The 20196-nt window shown below is 38.8% G+C and overlaps 1 protein-coding gene across 4 annotated transcripts; it reads left to right on the top strand.

Annotated features, from left to right (window-relative positions):
* Positions 1-604: 604 nt before the first annotated feature.
* Positions 605-14128, top strand: LOC137133775 (uncharacterized). 4 transcript variants are annotated; one of them, XR_010915288.1, is made up of 7 exons: positions 605-1219; positions 10239-10413; positions 11376-11693; positions 11868-12100; positions 12193-12312; positions 12538-12645; positions 12712-14128. XR_010915288.1 is itself a non-coding variant. In XM_067517684.1 (6 exons), exons 2-6 carry the CDS (start codon positions 10365-10367, stop codon positions 12733-12735), a joined length of 744 nt encoding a protein of 247 aa, XP_067373785.1. In that variant the 5' UTR covers positions 605-1219; positions 10239-10364; the 3' UTR covers positions 12736-14128. The 4 variants fall into 4 exon arrangements, 2 of the variants coding, with proteins under 2 accessions (XP_067373785.1, XP_067373786.1); XR_010915287.1 differs by having other exon boundaries at positions 12193-12408; positions 12538-14128; XM_067517684.1 differs by lacking the exon at positions 12538-12645.
* The last annotated feature ends 6068 nt before the right edge of the window (positions 14129-20196 follow it).

The following is a 20196-nucleotide window of genomic DNA, read 5'->3' as shown; positions in this document are numbered from 1 at the left end:
TGTCTGAACAGATCACTCTCTGCTCCGATGTGGTTTGCAGTCAGCAGTGGCAGTTCTTTCATTGGCTTTGATTTTTGCTTATTTTTACTGGAAGAAAAGGAAATACGAGAAAATAGTTTCTGCAACACCACAAATGACTGACTATTTGTAGAATTTATTTTCCATTGTTAAATTGAAGAGTTCCTGTCATCATTATTGTCAGGTTTTTTTTTATTTCTTTTGTCAGTGCAGTGTAACAACAGGGATTATTAAACTAAGATGTTGGTGTTTGTATCACTGTGCATATAAAAGGTTATTAATTGTAACTCTATGATCAGAGACAGACATGTATTATTATAGAAATCCACTCAGACTTATTGTCTGGACTTGTTGCACTTGCCTGAATAAATACTTCATTAATTATTAGTGTAAAATTTTATTTCTTTGCTTTCTCTCACAGTCCTGTCCCCGAGTTTAGTTGTCAAGCTTTATTTCCTGTTTTTGGCTTTTATTTTGTTGATCCTCCTGTGTCGCTTCCTGTGAGTCTGTTTGGTGTCTTTACCTCCCTCGTTTTGTCCTGATGTGTTTCACCTGTTCCCCTGTCCTTTTAGACCCTGTATAGGAGCCTAAATGCAGTTTATGTTTGGTTGATTACAGCAATTTAAGTTAATAGATAAAGTCTTAAAATAAGTGAAAGAAATATTTGCCATATTCAGCAAGTTTGTTTAATTTTTCTGATGGGAATTGTGTTTGGTTGATTTCAAAATGCTTTATATCTGAAAGAAACTATGATTGTTATTTTTGAGTAAATAAGTACTTTTATTCTGATAGAATAGAGGGAGGGGAAGTCAGGTGACAGGTTACGAAAACAGGGTTTTTTGGGGAAATTAGAGGACAGTGGAGCCATACAGTTTTTTTGATCTCTCTCTCTCTCTCTCTCTCTCTCTCTCTTTCTTTCGTCTCTCTCTTTTTTTGTTTTTGAGTGTTTCGTGCCAATGATGTTCTGTTGAAATTTCTGCATGTTGAAGACTGTTATTTACACATTATACGTGTGTCTAAGTAAACATGTCAATTTCATCGAGTGGTCCTGTGGATTTGTGGATGTGGACTGAGTGACACGAGAGCGTCAAGCTAAGGCTTCAATTTGGAAACTTATATTAGTCAAAAAACTTGCTTTTCACGGATAAATGGAGTTTGGAAAAGATGGAACGATGGAAGGACAATTTGCACAGAACAAACTGTAAGTTTAATTCGCCGTGCTTCTCCACAAATTGCTGTTACGTAAATCACGTAACCTAACTTACATAAGGTGTTAACGTGCGCACTGGCTACTCCTGCAAGCAAAACGGGGGAACAGGAGAGACAAAGTTGAAAATACTCATGTAAAGCTTCATTAATCAGCCTTCATATTTTTACTAATTAAGTGTGGAAACCTTTGCTGGTCATGGAAAAACAGGATTGTGGAAAACAGAAAGTAAGAATGACTGAGAAGGCTGTAGAAGAACGCAAAAATAGTCAAGTCAATGCACGCAGACAGAAGCTATCTCAACTAACAAGAATGGTAGAGCAAATTGAGGAATTAATGGAGGATGAAGCAAATGTTGACATTGTTAAAGATAAATTACGAGTTGACTTTACTTCTTTGCAGCAAGAATTTACAGACCTGAACTCTCAGTTGCAACAAATTATGGTTGAGGATGAATATTTGGAGGATCAGAATTATTGGTTTGGTCCAAAAAATAAATTCATGAATGATTTTTTTTGGAAATGTGAAGGATGGATGAAAGATGTGATGAAATGCTCTGAGTTGGACAAAGAAGCTGGAGGACAACTAAGACATGCAGATAATAGATCTACATCATCAAAGTCAACAAGTAAATGCTCAAATAGGACTAGATCACAACATGGAAGCATCTCTTCTACATCTTCTTCAGTCACAATGAAGATCGTAATGGAGCGTGCTGCCTTAAAGGCAAAGGCTGCAGCTTTGGAGGAGAAGTTGGCAATAGAAAAAGAAGAAGCAGAGTTTGTGGCTGAGCAAAAAAGACTAGAAGCTGTAATAAAAGCTAAGAAAGAAATGCATGCCATGCAGACAGCTCTTGCTGAGTCAGATGCAAAAATGGGCATTTTGAAAAAATACGAAGACGCACAAACAGACGTTAGCAGTTTTGCAGTTGGTGATCATGTTAGTCAAACTCAGAAGGAAACTACGTTTCACCCATCATCACAGTACGCCTCACCTACACCTAACAGATGTTATGTGCATCCACCACTGCCTCAGCGGACTTCGCCTGCACTAAATACAGTAAACAATGGTGCACAAGTGCTTGACAGTCTGTGCCAAGCTATTTCTCAGCAAGTCAATGTCTCAGAGTACCTTGTAAAGAATCACAAGGCGTCTCTACTCCCAGATATCAACATTCCAACGTTCAAGGGAGATCCACTTGAATATAATTCCTTTATCAGATCGATTGAGCATGGAATTGAAAATCGTACTGATGACAATCGTGATCGTCTACAATTTTTGTTGCAGTACACAAGTGGACAACCACATGAGTTGGTTAGGAGCTGCATTCACATGGAACCTTTAGTAGGTTATGCTAAAGCAAAACAAATGCTGAAAGAGTATTTTGGAGATGACTACAAGATAGCAGAAGCCTACATAAAGGAGGCCTTGGAGTGGCAGACAATTAAGCCAGAAGATGGCGCTGCGCTACAGTCTTTTGCATTATTTCTCACAGGCTGTTCCAATGCAATGTCAGATATTAATTACTTGGAAGACTTGGATAATACAACTAACATAAAGGCACTAGCTAATAAGCTTCCATACAAACTTAAAGAAACTTTCAGAAAGTATGCTTGTGACCTACAAGAAAAAACAAGGCAAAGAGTGAAGTTCAAGAATTTTGTAGACTTTGTCAATCAGCAAGTGAGGTATATATTACATCCACTTTATGGAAATATTAAGGACACCACTACAAGCATTAGAGACCCAGTCAGACAAAGGGCAAAACCACAATATACAGAAACATTCAAACCTAAAAGGGTGTTCACAACAGCCGTTGTTGATCATAAAGTGGAAAACAAGGTTAAGACTGAAAATGATAAACAAGCAACATCGAAAATGCAGACCAATCCAGTGGATGCAATCAGTAAGCCCTGTATTTACTGCAAGGGAGAACAACATAATCTTACAGTCTGCAAGAAACTAAAGAGCAAGCCACATAAGGACAAAATTGAATTCTTGAAAGGTAAAGGCCTGTGTTTTGCATGTCTAAAACATGGTCACATGAGTAGCAGCTGCAAAGACAAGGTTCAATGTCAAGAATGCTCCCGGATACATCCTACTCTATTGCACATCAACACAAAAGAGTCTCAAGAAGAAACATCAATGGAAACATGTGCTCAACAGTCTGTATCAAGTGCCTTAGTACAAATGAAAGCAACTTTTGGTGTCATTGGGGCCGGTAAGGAAGATTGTATTCTGTCAATCATTCCAGTGTGTGTAAAGGCTGAAAAGGGAACCAAGACAGTGAGGACCTATGCGTTCTTGGATCCAGGTAGCTCAGCTACTTTTGCTACAGAAGCACTGTTGAACCAACTTAACATGAATGGACGCAGCACAAAAATTTCTTTGCGAACAATGGGAAGTGAATCAGTTGTGAGCACATGCATTGTGACTGGACTAGAAGTAAGTAACGTGGATGGCGACTACTTTGTTGGACTTCCAGAGGTGTATTCACAAGAATCCATTCCTGTAACTAAGGACAATATCCCCTGCCAAGAGGATGTTGACAGGTGGCCCCACCTGAAGGAGGTAAAACTTTCCTCTATTCAAGCAGAGGTCGGATTACTTATAGGAGCAAATGTTCCCAAGGCGATGGAGCCACTACAAGTGGTGAGCAGTGTGGAAAATGGACCTTACGCTGTGAAAACAATATTGGGTTGGACAGTAAATGGACCGCTCAGAAGTGGAGGTGGCATAATGGATGGAAACAGATTGACACAAGTGACTGCAAATCGAATATCAGTAGCTAGACTAGAAGAGCTCTGGCAGCTGCAGTTTAAGCAGGATTTTCCTGATGCTGGACAAAACGAAGATCTTGAAATGTCCAAGGAAGATCACCAGTTTCTTAATATGATGTCTCAATCTGTAAAGCTAGTGGATGGCCATTACAGTGTTTGCCTTCCTGTGAGAAGCCAGACACTGTGCATGCCAAACAACAGAGTAGTTGCAGAGCAACGTGCGCTAAACTTAAGGAAAAGATTCACAAGAGATGTCAAGTTTTATGAGGAATATGTTGCATATATGGATGATGTCCTTAAAAAGGGATATGCAATTAAACTCAACAGTGCTGAAAGTAAACCAGTTGAAGGAAGAACTTGGTATCTGCCTCATCATGGAGTCAGACATCCAGTCAAGCAAAAATTGCGCATTGTCTTTGACTGTGGGGCAAGCTTTCAAGGGAGGTCATTGAACCAGCAACTCCTGCAGGGACCAGATTTAACAAGTTCATTGGTAGGAGTCCTCCTAAGGTTTCGACAGGAGATTGTGGCGGTCATGGCTGATGTGGAGGCCATGTTCCACCAAGTCAGAGTCAGCAGTGAAGACACAGATCTCTTCAGGTTTCTCTGGTGGCCTGATGGGAATTACAAGCAGGAACTTGTTGAACACAAAATGCTGGTCCACATCTTTGGCGCTACATCATCACCAAGTGTTGCATCATTTGCACTTCAGAAATGTGCAACAGATTTTGAGGATGAATTTGGTCAAGAAGCTGCCACGACAATCAAGAAAAACTTTTACGTGGACGACTGTCTTAAGTCAGTCACTAATGAAGATACTGCAATCGCCCTGTGTTCCAACATGAGGAGTATATTGGCAAAGGGTGGATTTCGACTAACAAAATGGTCAAGTAACAGCAGGAAGTTGCTCAACTCAATTCCTGAGGAGGAAAGAGCACAAGGGTTTAAAAATTTGGATCTGGATGAAGGCAACTTACCAATGGAAAGGGCTCTGGGAATACAGTGGTGTGCGGAATCAGATAAGTTCAAGTTTAAGATCAACCTCAAAGATCGACCACATACTAGGAGGGGCTTGCTTTCCCTAGTCAGTTCTATTTTTGATCCGCTGGGATTTCTAGCACCAATAGTTCTGCCTGCCAAAAAAATCTTGCAAGATTTGTGCCGGCGGAAACTCAGCTGGGATGAACAACTACCTGATGATGTCATTAAGAGCTGGACAAGGTGGGTTTCAGATTTGCAACAACTTGAGAAGTTTGAAGTCAACAGAAGTGTGAAGACAAGGCAGTTTGGTTCACCAGTCTCTGCACAGCTGCATCATTTTGCTGATGCAAGTGAGGATGCCTATGGAACAACAAGCTACCTACTGCTACGTAATGCAAGTGGTAAAGTTGAATGCAACCTGATGATAGCAAAGGCAAGGGTTGCACCATTAAAATCACCAACCATCCCAAGGATGGAATTGGTTGCGGCCACAGTTGCAGTCAAGATGGATAGGCTTCTGAAGAAAGAGCTTGAGCTAAAACTTGACGAATCGATCTTTTGGACTGATAGCACGGCTGTGTTAAAGTATTTGAACAGTGAAGGCACAAGGTTCAAAACATTTGTTGCTAATAGGATCTCAGTAATCTTGAGCTACTCTCAGGTTTCTCAGTGGAGATATGTCAATACAACTCTGAATCCAGCAGATCATGCCTCTAGAGGACAAACCGTTGAAGCATTCCTAAAATGTGACAGTTGGCTTTTAGGACCAGATTTCTTGCTCAGCTCACAAGATCAGTGGCCCAAGAATCCAGATCCTAAAATGTTGGATTTTGATGACTTAGAAGTCAAAAGGGTAGATCAGGTGCATGCCATTCAGGTACAGGAGTCTAAAGATACAGTAGACCAGTTGATGAACCACTACTCATCCTGGACAAAACTAAAGCGTGCTGTTGCCTGGTTTTTGAAACTGAAGGGTTTGCTTAAGAAACTGACGGCAAAGGGAAAGAAGCCAGGCATACCCAGTGAAAATAATGGAATGAAACAGTTCAAGAAAACTTTCAAAGGAACACCTCTAACTTGTGAAGATCTGAATGAAGCAGAAAAAGAGATCTTGAAATACTGTCAATGGCAAAGTTTCAAAGAAGACTTGATAATGCTTGAGAAACATCAAAGGGTGAAGAAGAGCAGCTCTCTCTATAAATTGGCCCCAGTACTTCAAGATGGAGTCATAAGAGTTGGAGGGAGGCTAAGTCGAGCAGCAATGCCAGATGACTCCAAACAGCAAGCCATCTTGCCAAAGCATTCACACATCACAAAGCTTGTGCTGAGACACATTCATGATGTTACAGCTCACTCTGGACGGAATCACATGTTGGCTCAACTACGTCAAAGATTCTGGATCCTCAGAGCAAATGGAGCCATAAGAAGATTCTTGAGTAAGTGTGTCACATGTAAAAGGCTGCACGGAACTACTGGTATGCAACTTATGGCAGATTTACCAAAATGCAGAGTCTTGCCTGATGACCCTCCATTCACCAGAGTAGGCGTTGACTACTTTGGTCCATTTCTGGTAAAAAGGGGAAGAGGGAAAGTAAAAAGATATGGGGTTATTTTCACATGTCTTGCTATACGAGCTTTGCATCTTGAGGTAGCATCATCACTTGACACTGATGCGTGTCTTAATGCCATTAGAAGATTCCTTGCCAGAAGAGGACAAGTAAGAGAGATGTATTCTGATAATGGAACCAACTTTCGATCAGCTGACAGTGAGTTAAAGAAATCACTCAAGGAATGGAACACCAGTAACATCCTAAAAATGTTACAGCAAAGGGGCATTCAGTGGTATTTCAATCCACCAGCTGGATCTCACCATGGAGGTAGCTGGGAGAGGTTAATCCGCTCAGTTAGAAAAATTTTGAATGTCACAGTAAAGGAACAACCTTTGGATGAAGAAGGTCTTCATACCTTGCTGTGTGAAGCTGAGGCTATTATAAACAGCAGGCCTATTACAAAAGCATCTCCAGACCTCAATGACCTAGAGGCCTTAACACCCAACCATCTCCTGTTACTTAAGGTGAAGCCTGAGTTACCACCTGGAGTCTTCAACAAGGATGATCAGTACGCAATACGCAGGTGGAGACAAATTCAGTATCTCGCAGACATTTTCTGGAAACGTTGGTGCAAAGAATACCTCATGCAGCTACAAGAACGTCAGCGATGGAGCTCACCTGGCAGAAACTTTCGTGTTGGCGATGTGGTGCTGATTGGTGATGACACAGCACCCAGAAATTCATGGCCACTGGGAAGAATTGTAGAGATTTTCCCAGATAACAAAGGACTGGTGCGTCAAGTGACGGTCAAGACCAAGACCAATGAGCTTCGTCGTCCAGTGACAAAGCTTTGTCTTCTACAAGAATGTAAAACTAATTGATGTACAGTTCTAAAACTATGGACAATGAAAGTACTCTTGACACTGGGCAAGAAAGTGAAGACTTGATTGAATAAGTGACATTTAACTTTTTGTCATAGTATGTAGGCTCGTTTAATTTGAAGTTAAACATCTGAGTAATTGTTTCAAGGACATTGATAACAATTAGGGGCCGGTAATGTAGGAGCCTAAATGCAGTTTATGTTTGGTTGATTACAGCAATTTAAGTTAATAGATAAAGTCTTAAAATAAGTGAAAGAAATATTTGCCATATTCAGCAAGTTTGTTTAATTTTTCTGATGGGAATTGTGTTTGGTTGATTTCAAAATGCTTTATATCTGAAAGAAACTATGATTGTTATTTTTGAGTAAATAAGTACTTTTATTCTGATAGAATAGAGGGAGGGGAAGTCAGGTGACAGGTTACGAAAACAGGGTTTTTTGGGGAAATTAGAGGACAGTGGAGCCATACAGTTTTTTTGATTTCTCTCTCTCTCTCTCTCTCTCTCTCTCTCTTTCTTTCGTCTCTCTCTTTTTTTGTTTTTGAGTGTTTCGTGCCAATGATGTTCTGTTGAAATTTCTGCATGTTGAAGACTGTTATTTACACATTATACGTGTGTCTAAGTAAACATGTCAATTTCATCGAGTGGTCCTGTGGATTTGTGGATGTGGACTGAGTGACACGAGAGCGTCAAGCTAAGGCTTCAATTTGGAAACTTATACCCTGCTCTCCCCAATGTTCTCTGCCAGTTTGGTGTGTGTATGTACTCAGTTTATTTGCGTTCAGCACAAGTTTGGATTCTGTCTGTTTCCATCAGTATCCTGCCTGATCTCCGTCTGGCTCTGTCATGGTTTTGGTCTGTGCTTTGTTACGTTTTTGCATTAGTTAATCCTCTGCCTGGTTGTTTTACCCTGGTCCATGTAATAGTTACTCCTGTTAATTTCCCTCTGCCTCTAGTTTAGTTTATGTTTTATTCCTGTCGGTCTGTTCATTAGTCCCCGTTAATTTATCCTCTTACCTGTGTGTTAGAATGAGTTATGGTCTTGTCTGGTTCCTGGTTTTCTACAATACTTTGTGTCTGTGTCTGTGTCTGTCTTGTGTGTGTGCATCCCGTTGTTTGAATAGCTGTCCTGTCTGTCATTTATCCTGTTGGTGTATAGTCTGTTGTTACCTTTTTGTGTGTTCTGTAAGTTATCACCCTCCTCATGGAGTGATTTTTTTAGTTGTTACCCTTCCTGTTTCTTTATAAATACTCCTTCCTTTAAACATCCTCTTGCCGTCTCCTTACTTGGTTCCTTATATAATTACTTCTACAAACCAAACAAAACTTTTAATTTTAAATCAAATGTGCAGTCTAATCCACAAAATTAGTAGTTATCAAAATATTTTAATAGTGTTGTTGTTTCAGTGTGGTTTAAACATTAATCTGCACTAAATAAAACTGTTTCCTGTGACCGTGCAAAAACAAATTAAATATTTCCATAACTCATTTTAAAACCAAACTTCTTGTTTACTATGTAATCTCAAACTTTGAGTTATTTTTGGCATCTACTTTTGACAACAGTTATGAGCAAAAGAATCTAATGAAACATATTGTGTTACTTTTCAGCACTTCCTGCTTCCTGCAGAGCTTCCTGTATAAACGAGAAACTAAAGTTATGGTCAGAATGACACAGACATCAATAACAACAATTTTACATGAAGCAACATTTTCAAAAAAGTTGAAGATCAGTTTGACGGCTTAAAGCAGTCGAAGTTTTAAATCACACTGATGATAATACATTTATTACATTTCCAACCTTTCTGACATTGCAGAGCAGCAACAATTTATTACTGAACAGGTGTTTAAGCTATAATCCATCATTACTGCTCTGCCATTATGTCCAGGTTTATTAATACTATCATATTGGTGTTACTTCAAATATGTTTTAGCACTGAGATCATAGTTACTAATGGTGTTGTACTGACTGTGTTATATTCAAAGGTAATACCAAACAACTCAAGAGGTAAAAACACCCCACAATATAATGAAAGTGTATTACAACAGCACCTTTAACCTCAATGACCTCAAGCCATGTTTTCAATTCAAAACAGAAGTTATTTTTTCTGCCCACCTGTTTTGGTCCAGAAAGTAAAAGAAAGTCTGGGTCTATTTTTACAACTTGTTCAACGTGTACATGGACTAAGTTACCATACAGAATGAGTTTCTACCAGCACATGAAATCCTTTATTCGCTCCCGTTTTTTAAGTACCACATTGCCAAGTTCAGGATTTAAGTCTTTCAAACGATCTCATGTTACACACATTGTGTTTTCTTTACACTGTCTTCCAATCAAATTCAGAATCCAGTTCAAAATTATTACTTTTCTAGTCAGGCTCCTGCCTACATCACAGAGCTACTGCAACTATGTATGCTTATCCTTTATTAATGCTTTTATTGTTTAATCTTCTATTTTACTGTATAGTTTTCCTCATCGTGTTATTGTAAAGCACTTTTTCGACGTCTACTCTTAAAAGCTGCTATATAAATAAACCTACTCACATACTTAATTACTTGTTGTGTTGCACCAGCAGACACTCAAGCTAGAGTAGGTAGAGTATTATAAATGTGACAATAATATAAATATTATAAATGTTTCTATACTACATGCTTATCAGGTCAGATATGTATCAGAAAAATAACAGATGAATAATAAGTAGAGAACTTACAGAAAGGAGGAAATAATAACTACAGGAAGAAGACAACTTCCTGGGCTTTTTTTTAGTCTTGTGTGATTAAGTGAGGGACCATGTTGACTTTGTTTCCTCTTTCACCTCCTCACAGACCAGTTCTCACAACATTTCTTCTGAGGCTGATCACAAACAGGAGACGTTTCACACAGTTAAGTGTAGAATGTCCATACTTGTTAAATAAGGTTATTGTGAAAGTTCAACTGAACAGTGAGGAGACATGAAAGCTGTGGTTGGACTATTGGTGATGCTCCTCGGTGTCGCTAGTGGTGAGTTTGTTTTGTACTACTTACTGATTCTAGATTCAATATCTCAAAAACATGTAATATTTGATTTGATTTTGTGTAAATAACATGTTTTGTGTTAAACTGATGATTTAACAGCTTGAGGCCTTTAAAGCACTTAAAAGTTTTTAATTAAAATGGTTCATAAGGGTAAATTCATACAATAAAAACATTGTTTTTAAAGGATTAGTTTCCCACTAATCTGTATAACTCTCTGACTAACTTAAAGCTTTCTGTGGGTTAATTTGAAATCATAGTTAGTGGAGTAATAAATCATTATTATGCAGTTTATTACAACCCCAATTCCAAAGAAGTAAAAAACAATAAAGACAATAAATAAAAACAGAATGCAGTAATTTGCAAACCTTTTCAACCTTTATTTTATTCACAATAAAACATAAACAACAGATCCGATGTTGAAACTCAGACATTTACCATTTCATGAAAAATATTAGCTCATTTTGAATTTGATGGCAACAACACATCTCAAAAAAGTTGCAAAATGGGCAACAAAAGGCTGGAAAAGTAATTGCTGCAAATCCAAAACAAATGGAGGAGCATTGGACAACGAATTAAAAGTTGGCAACAGGTCAAAAAAATACCTCCATTGCATTCTGGAATTAAGGTTGTAGAAATGATAACACTTTATCTGGGTTGTCAAATATTCCCCTGATATTCTCTTCATTAATGTTAACGGTAGACAAATTTACTCAGCATGTTTTTGTAGCTGCCATTCACTTGAAAATTGAAATATTCAAAAATATTCGTCTTTTATACACCTTTGTACTTTCCACCACTGGTCACAGATCTTTTTAACTTTTAGAAGAAAACAATAACTGTTTTTTCTGTGGATTTTGCAGCAATTCAGTGTCAATGTAATTTTACTGTCAATATTGTAGGAACTGAAATGTAAGAAATGTTTAGAAATTCTATGTCAAAATCTCCAGGTGTGGAAACCTACTGTGATGGCAGACAGAATGGAGCTCAATGCTATGGAGCTTTGGGAGGAACTGTGGTTCTTCATCTGCTGGACAACGCTGCAGGAAAAAAATTCCTATGGAAGAAGAACAGCACAAATATAATTCAGTGGAATAACAATGAACTTGTGTATAATGACATACAGCAAAGATCCTTCTTTACTCCCAGTAATGGAACATTTAGTATCAATGACCTGACCAGAATTGATGGTGGTAAATATAAACTTCACCTGTTTGATTCAACTGGACGAATATCAGCTCTAAGAATTCTACAGTTGTCTATTCAAGGTAAATATGTTTTTTTATTGTTTTTTGTTACCTATCAAATAATTAGAAACATTGATCAACCACATGCTGTTATGATCTAATGATACACAACACGTCCTGCATATGTCCATATTCTGTGTCTGTCTCATTCTTTGAAACTGAAGAATATCAAAAGTCATGTGATGTTTCTTTCAGCTCCTGTGTCCTCTGTCCTGCTGGTCTCTGAGTGTCTGTCCCAGGGAGAGATGATGGTGTCCTGCTCCTCTGAAGGAGGGGACAGTCTTCAGTACAGCTGGACTCTGGATGGACACACACTTACAAATGCTGAGTTCCTTTCTGGAAATAATGAGACTAACAGCATCGCTCTGAAACAACAGTCAGGAATCATGTCAGCAGTGTCTCCAAAGAAGAGACGACACCTGACTGTGGTGAGTGAGAACATGAGTAGAAAACAGTTTGATGATGTTGACACTGATGATGTCAGGTCATGGCTGATCTGATCCTGTTTCTTTGTCTACAGGCTTCATATTTATTAACTGCACCTCCAATGGGAAACAAATATCACAGTGGGTGTTTAAAGCTAATAACACACTGTGTATTGAACCAACAACAAACCCTACAACCTCCACACACACTGTGGGTAAGGAGACTGATATCATAATGTCAAGTAAACCCACCACTAATACCACCAATAATATCTCCAATCAAACTGCTTCAGATATCCAGTGGTTTATTAGTAAGTGAAACCTAAATCTGCTATAGTGAATTAATTCATATCGTTCTCCCATCAAATTCATATTCTACACACCTGTATTTTGCTATTTATGTATCTGTGTTTGTTTTGTGTCTTTTATTCTTTAAACAGGTAATATGCCAGTAGTGGCTGGTGTACTTACAGCACTGGTTCTTCTCTTAGTGATTGGGCTGTCAGTCATCTGTACTCAGACTAAAAAGAAAAACAACAAACCTAAAGGTACAAAACAAAACATTTTTCAGAATCAGAATCACTTTATTGTCACTTCTTCTTTCTATTTGGCAGAGCAAGATAATGAACAAGAAGTGACCTATGCAGATGTCAGGATCATGCAGTAACAGGGGAGGCAGCTGCAGCAGACAGCAGAGGTGGAGTACGGCCAAGTCAGGTTTTCTGGTCGACCTCAGCAGACTGTCAAACCATCAGGAGACGATTGTGTTTAGACAGTTAATACTGAGTGTTGAGTTCACCAAGACTGTACCACTGATGGTGGAGGGAGAAAGGAGGTTATTTCATTGTGATTTTACACACAAACCATGAAAGTTCATACATATATAAGTGTTGTTTTCTTTACTTTACTTTTGGGTTAAAACCACACATGAAATCATCAAGTCCAACATTATCTGCCACTAAGCATAACTTTTGAACAGTGATCATTTTAATTATTCCAAATTTTTTGCTGTGTATCTTTGCATGATGATTTCTTTCTTTTTTCCTTTTTTTTACTCTGATTTGTGACATTTTAAGTTTTATTTCATTGCTAAAGTTTGGAAAATTTGCAGTAAAGATGAATTATAACAAAGATTAAGAATGTGCATGTAATGTCGTAGTGATGTAGTGTCACTGTAGAATTTAATAGATCCAGGAACATGGAGTTTAAACAGGAAGAAACTTTCAGATCTCAGTTTTTTATCTCTTAACACCATCACATTGTGTTTTCTATATTTGGTTGAATGCATTTCCTATGTATCTATGGCCTCCACTTCAAAATGTACATTACAGAAATAGGAGATACAGGTGTGGAAACCTACTGTGATGGCAGACATGATGGAGCTCAGCGTTACGGAGCTTTGGGAGCAACTATGTTTCTTCAGCTGGTGGGCAACACCTCAGAAATCTATAAATATCAACGGATAAAGAACACAACAATAATACTGGATGGAAGAAGGAACAAAATGGTTTGTAATCTCAATGCAGTGCTTTGATATAAAAATATACTGGACACATATGTCCTTTCACATTTAATTCGATTTTGTGTAACTTTATTGTCCACACTTTAATTTTGAAATCTTGAAATCTTAAAATCAATCTTGTATTACAGAGGAATAATCATTTTATATTAGAATAAAACTGTTATATTTTAATATGATATTTTATAAGTCATTTGAGTGTTTCCCCTTCACTCTCGTGTCCTCTGTTCTGCTGGTCTCCGAGTGTCTGTCCAAGGGAGAGATTAGGGTGTCCTGCTCCTCTGAGTAGGGGACAGTCCTCAGTGCAGCTGGACTCTGCATGGACACACACTGACAGATGAGCTCCTCTCTGGATTCTGTATCTTCTCTAATTCGCTTTGTTAGCTTCACTCCAACACTTTTCTAAAATACAATTTAAAAATTGTAAACACTGTGTATGTTTGGTTATATAAAGATAAATTCACAGATGTAAGTGAACCTGATACTAGAGATGATAAAACGATAACATTCTTTTTTTTCTCATCTTACAATAATTTAGGAAATGGTCTGTTTTTATGTTTCATGTTTGATTGGGAGGAGCTGTGGTTCTTCATGTGATAGACAATGCTGCAGGAAAACAATTCCAGTGGAAGAACAACAAAAGCATAATTTATTGGAATAAGAATAAATTTGTGTATAATAAGATACAGCACAGATCCTTCTTTACTCCCAGTAATGGAACATTTAGAATCAGTGACCTGAGCAGAATTGATGGTGGTGAATATGAACTTCAGCAGTTTCATTCAAATGGACAAATATCAGCTCTGCGAATTCTACAGTTGAGTGAGTGAGAACATGAGTAGAAAACAGTTTGATGATGTTGACACTGATGATGTCAGGTCATGGCTGATCTGTTTCTTTGTCCACAGGCTTCATATTTACTGCACTGCAATATCACAGTGGGTGTTTAAAGCTAATAACACACTGTGTATTGAACCAACAACAAACCCTACAACCTCCACACACACTGTGGGTAAGGAGACTGATATCACAATGTCAAGTAAACCCACCATTGGTGGCCTGCGACAATTTGAGGGGTAGTCGCGGCCTCGGTGGCGACTCTCCTCAGCCTCTTCTCTCTCCAACCCCATTAATAGGGGGAGACTCCATCATCAGGAACATTAGATTTTTCAATGCAGCTACTCACCGGGAGCCACAGTCCTGGTCATTCTTGATAATCTCCCTGAACTGTTAAACTCTCTCCCATCCTCCATCATTCAGTGATTGTCCACGTGGGGTCATTTGACATTTCGTGCAACAGTCTGAGCTGACAAGAAGGCATTTTATTGACATGTTCACCTTTCTCAGTACCTGGCAAGGTACGAGGTGGCAAGTCTGTTTTCATTTTGGGCCTTATTCCCACGTTAAATAGGGGAATAGGAAGTTTCAGCAGAATCCTCAGCCTCCACACTTGGCTCCAGTATGCTTCCGCTCTCTCGCCTTTGCAGTTGTGAACTTGTTTCCTACTGATCTAGGTCCCCTCCCAACTGCTACCAGCCATGCTTATTCCAGATTAGCACTGGGAAACAAAACTGCCATGAATCTGTCTTCCATGTTAGCAGCTCCTCCTGCTTCACTTCCATTATTACCCTGCTAACCAGGTTATTTCTTCCGCTCTTTCACCTCTCACCCTGCTAGTTCTGTTTCAGATAATCTTGATGCTAGTTTACATAGCTCAACCTACCAGTTAGAATCACTAATAGGACTGTGAAACATATAAGGATGAAATCACAAATATGCAATTATAACCTCAAAGATTGTCCCTAAACTTTTAAATCTAATGAACTCTTTTAATTTTCAGCAACATGTAGCTGTTGAAACACACTCTTGTTTTTAGTCTGGGTGTTGAAATAATCAGGGACACAGCCAGTATTCAGTGATTTGTTATTTATTAGTATGTTCTATCTATATTATGTGATATAATTTTACATTGTTCTTTTCTTTGATTTTATATTTAACTTGATTTTATTTATTTTTATTGTTTCCTTTTACTGTAGCACTTTGTACTTTGTTTGATAGGTGCTTTATAAATAAAGATATTATTAATACCACCAATAATGACTAAGCAGATATCAGGATCATGCAGCAACAGGGAAGGCAGCTGCAGCAGACAGCAGAGGTGGAGGTGGAACACGGCCACAGCCTCGAGACTATAAATACCATACGACTTTATAACCCACTTCCATCTTGCACTGTAGCTTAAATAATATTCCATGCTAATTTTAACTTCATCCAGAGTTTTTCTCCTCTTTTGCTTCTCAACGCAAAATAAAGTACATGAAAGAGTTATTGGCATTAATTTACAGTGCTGTAAAAATGTATTTCCCCTTGCTGATATTCTTTTGCATAATTGTAACACTTTGATGCATCATTTAGATTATCAAACTAATTTTAATATTACACAAAGATAAAATGATTATTTCACTTAAATTATCTGTCCAAACCTACGTGGCCCTATGTATAAAAAGTAATTGCCCCCGGTCCCTTGCTCATGAATAAATTGAATAACCACACAACAGGTGTTGCCGGCCTACCAAAATTATTCAAAGAGCATGACGACAACTCACCGTCTCTTTAAAGCTTTTTAAAGAACTGCAGACCTCACTTGCCTCAGTTAATGTCAGTGCTTAATATTCAACAATAGGAAAGAGACAGAAAAATTGGCATCCATGGGAGAGTTGATCAGTGTGGACAATGATCCGAAACTGATCTGATTGGCTCAAATACAATGAAAGTAAGGTTTAGAAATGGTCAAGTCCGGATTTAAATCCGATTAAGATACTGTAGCATGACATTAAAAAATGGCAGTTCATGCCCAAAAACCCTCCATTGTAGCTGAAATAAAACAATTCTGTAAAGACGACTGGGCCGAAATTCCTCCACATCAATGTGAAGGACTCATTGCCAGTTATCAAAACTGTTGCATTCCAGTTGTTGCCACAGAAGGAGCAACCAGTTTTTAGGGTCAGGGTTTTTCAGATCGCTATCCAAACCTGCATGGTCCTTTTACCATTTAAAAACTGCATTCTGTACATACTCAGCCTATCTTTGTGTAATGTTAAAATTTGTTTGATGAGCTGAGTGCGACACATATCTGAAAAAAACAAACAAAAAAAAAAAGTCTGGCTGTGAGGCCCAGGCGCAGAGATGTTACACACACACACACACTCAGAGAGAGACAGAGACGGCCTTGTTGCTCCGGGTCCTGGTTCTGCTCCTCCATCTCGGCTGTGTTTTGGATCTCGTAAATAGTTTGTTTTAATCTGATCTGGTTCTTGTTGATGAAATCCAGCAGCTCTCCACTCTGTGTCTGCCGCGTTCCACTCAAAACTCTCGTGATGTCACATTGTCTCGCGGTAACTTCTTTTGTTAATTGTCAAGTGTCAGTTGATGAGTGTGGATCAGGACTCTAATTCATAATATTCTCTATTACAAACAAAGGAACTCATATCTTCTCTATCAAACTAATTGTCTTTAATTCATTTCATATTTCTGACAGTAGAACGTGTCCCATGGTCTCTTCTTGTCACATTTGCCTATGTTGTGCTTACCTGTTCTGAACAATGTCCTATTCAGTCCAGTTTGTCCAAATCTGAGTCTTCACATGACTGTTTCATCTGTCCTGTTTGTCCCTGTGCATCTCATGTCTCCTACTTTCCTTTGAATTCTATAGAACCTGGTCCTTTGGTCCTTTTCTTTCTTCTTCCCATTTAGTTCATTAACATTTCTTGACCACTAATATATTTCAGTGTGTCCCAGTTTGCACTATGAAAAAACCATTAGTGTCGTCCTTCTCCATCATAGTTACTATATTCAAACCTATTCTTGTTAGTCGTGATCACTTCCTATTGTCGTTTCTTTAACAACTTCCCATGTGCATTTGGCTGCCAGTGTATCAGAAATGAACATCAGCTCAAAGACTGACTCTATACCAGTTGTCACATTAGTTGTTGTTCCACTTCCATCATTGAGGCACTAAATGTTTCCTCTCCGTAAGTTCCTCCATCACCATTTCTATTTTCCTCATACTGAACTATGTGCATTCACATCTCCACAACAACTTTTACACTTGCTTTAAAAAATGTTATACACCCCCCTCCACTTCCTTCCTCTCTCTCTCTGGAGAATGTTCACAATTGTATAATTTTGAATGTTCACTGTTCCAAGTGTACACCGACACATCCATTTCTTTTATTTTGGTACAAATACTGTTTGAGGTGGGTGGGATAAACCGAAGCGGGAAAGAGGATAAGAGGAAAAGTAGAGGAGAAGAAAACTGTTGTCGGTTCCCTAAACCCCATAGTGTTTGTGTATATTTGTTGTACCCTGTGAGAAAAAGTGTGGGCGCAGTAACAGCTGTTTTCTGTCAGTAATTTTACAAGCTCTTTGTGGACACTTGTAGTTGAAATGCTCTAATGCTCTGTCTTCTTCTATAGCTACTATAAGCAATACAACCATTACTGCAACTACTACATACATTTCTTCTACTAAAATACTTCTCCGGCAAGTACTAATGTTTATATTAAGTTTTCTCCCGCTGCTACTTCTCCTCCTACAGGATTTACGATTATTACCACTTCAGTTAGAACTTCAAGTACTGCCCTGTTTCTCAGTACTGGTACTACAGCAATTTAGGTACTTCATTACTATTGCTTTTTTTTTTGTCCTTTCGGCTTCTCCCGTGTGTTCAGGGTCGCCACAGCGGATCATTGTCCGCACGTTGATTTGGCAGTTTTTACACTGGATGCCCTTTCTGACGCAACCCTCCCCAATTTCTACCGGGCTTGGACCGGCACTGCATAGCTGGGGATGGGAATGGGCTGTTAGAGGTTCAATGTCTTGGTGAGACATTTCGACATATAGCCGGGCCCGGGGATCGAACCACTGACCCTGTGGTCCGTGGGCGAACACTTCAATAAGTTGTACTACAAATACTTGTACTCTGTTTACTTTTTCTATTGCTACTCCAACAGCTCCCAGTCTTCCTGGTCCTGCAACTATAAGCAGTACTAGTACTAATACTAGCAGTGTGTAGTCAGCAGCTGATTGATCACTGATGCTAAATGGTTGTTCCACTCAAACTAGAGAAAGTGTGTTTCTAAATAAGCTCATACAATGTTCATCAGCTCCACATGTTAAAAATCAAACTTTTCTTCTTGCCTGTCATTGTCTCTTCCACCTGTTTGTGAATCCATCTCTGGTTCCATCACATTTCACTGCTTCGATTTGCTCTTCAAATGTTGCTGATCTAATGTGTGATCCACTGAAGTTAACAAGAGCCCACTATGAAGCAGCTCAGTGGGCTTCTCCCCTGCTGTGAGTCTGCAGTTGAAACGTGTGCGTGTCTGCTCTAAGACTGTCATACAGCAACAATAAGACACACACAGCAGTGAACATGAAGGATGTCTGAGTTGGGATTTAAACACAGATGGAGATTTGACTTCAGCTGCTAGTTAGTAGCTTTGGACAGCAGGTGAAGCTGCTGCATCAACAATGAGCTGAGTCTTGTCTGGCAGTGACTCACACAGGTAAATACCTGGTTTCCTGTAAGTGGAGAGATGGAGGAGCAAGTGATACTGAAAGTGTTCACTTAGTTCAGACTCAATTCTGTGCCGTCAAAGAAAGAAAAGTGAAGGCTGGGTGAGTTTTATAGAACATTATTTCTCTGTTTTGTCCCTGTGGTCTATAGAGAGAACAACTCCAACTGTTTACTGCTGTTTCTATGAAGAGACTGAAGACAAAATAGGAGACAAAAACTTTGTGTTTGTGGTGTGTGGACTCTTGAATGATCTGTGTCCTGAACTCACCGTCAACATTTTGCTCTCAGACTGACTGAACTCCAGAAGAAGGAAGATGAGGACAAAGCAGAGTCTCTAGTATCCAGCTGTGTGATTAGTCCAAAGATGAATCTATTTCAGTAGGACTGCTACTAACTCATAGGTAAAATGTTTAGCCACTTTGTGATCTTGTGTGTTAACCTTAACATCTAATCTGAAATTCAACCCATGCACTTTTAAATTTTATTGTCAATGTGTAGTTCAGTTAAATAGTGTTAGGGTTTGTTAATTGTTTCCAACATTAAATGTAATGTTTGCCTGTGTGTGTAATGTAATGTATGTTTGTGATGTGTCTATGCACTGATGATGTCATTAGTGACACCATGTAGCTTTGATAGTTGCCTTTGTAGTTTACCTTTAAAGTCTGTTGACCAGTGGTCAAGGAAACAATGCAACGCTATATTATCATTATGTGATGAATTGCATTTTTCATTGGCCTAAACTTATAAGGAGTTGTTTTTTCTGCATTGAACTCTCTATCTGCTTTGATCTCTGTTTTCCAATAAATAGTGTGGACAAGGAAGAGCCCGGTGGAGTTGGCTGAGTTCGGGTGAAGTGTTAAGTCACTAAGACCCCACCGGGCTCACTTGTGCAAGTAAAAGACAAAAGTCGACTCGTTTTGTTATTTCACCGTTGTTGAACTGTATCTCCAGGTGTAATCAGCGCTGTTGTGGTTGTTAGAACCCAACACATAGTGTTAACCT

This window comes from Channa argus, chromosome 10 (assembly GCF_033026475.1).
Source record: "Channa argus isolate prfri chromosome 10, Channa argus male v1.0, whole genome shotgun sequence".
Classification (NCBI taxonomy): Eukaryota; Metazoa; Chordata; class Actinopteri; order Anabantiformes; family Channidae; genus Channa; species Channa argus.
Note: the sequence above shows the minus strand (reverse complement) of the source record. Positions and strands in the feature narration are given on the sequence as shown.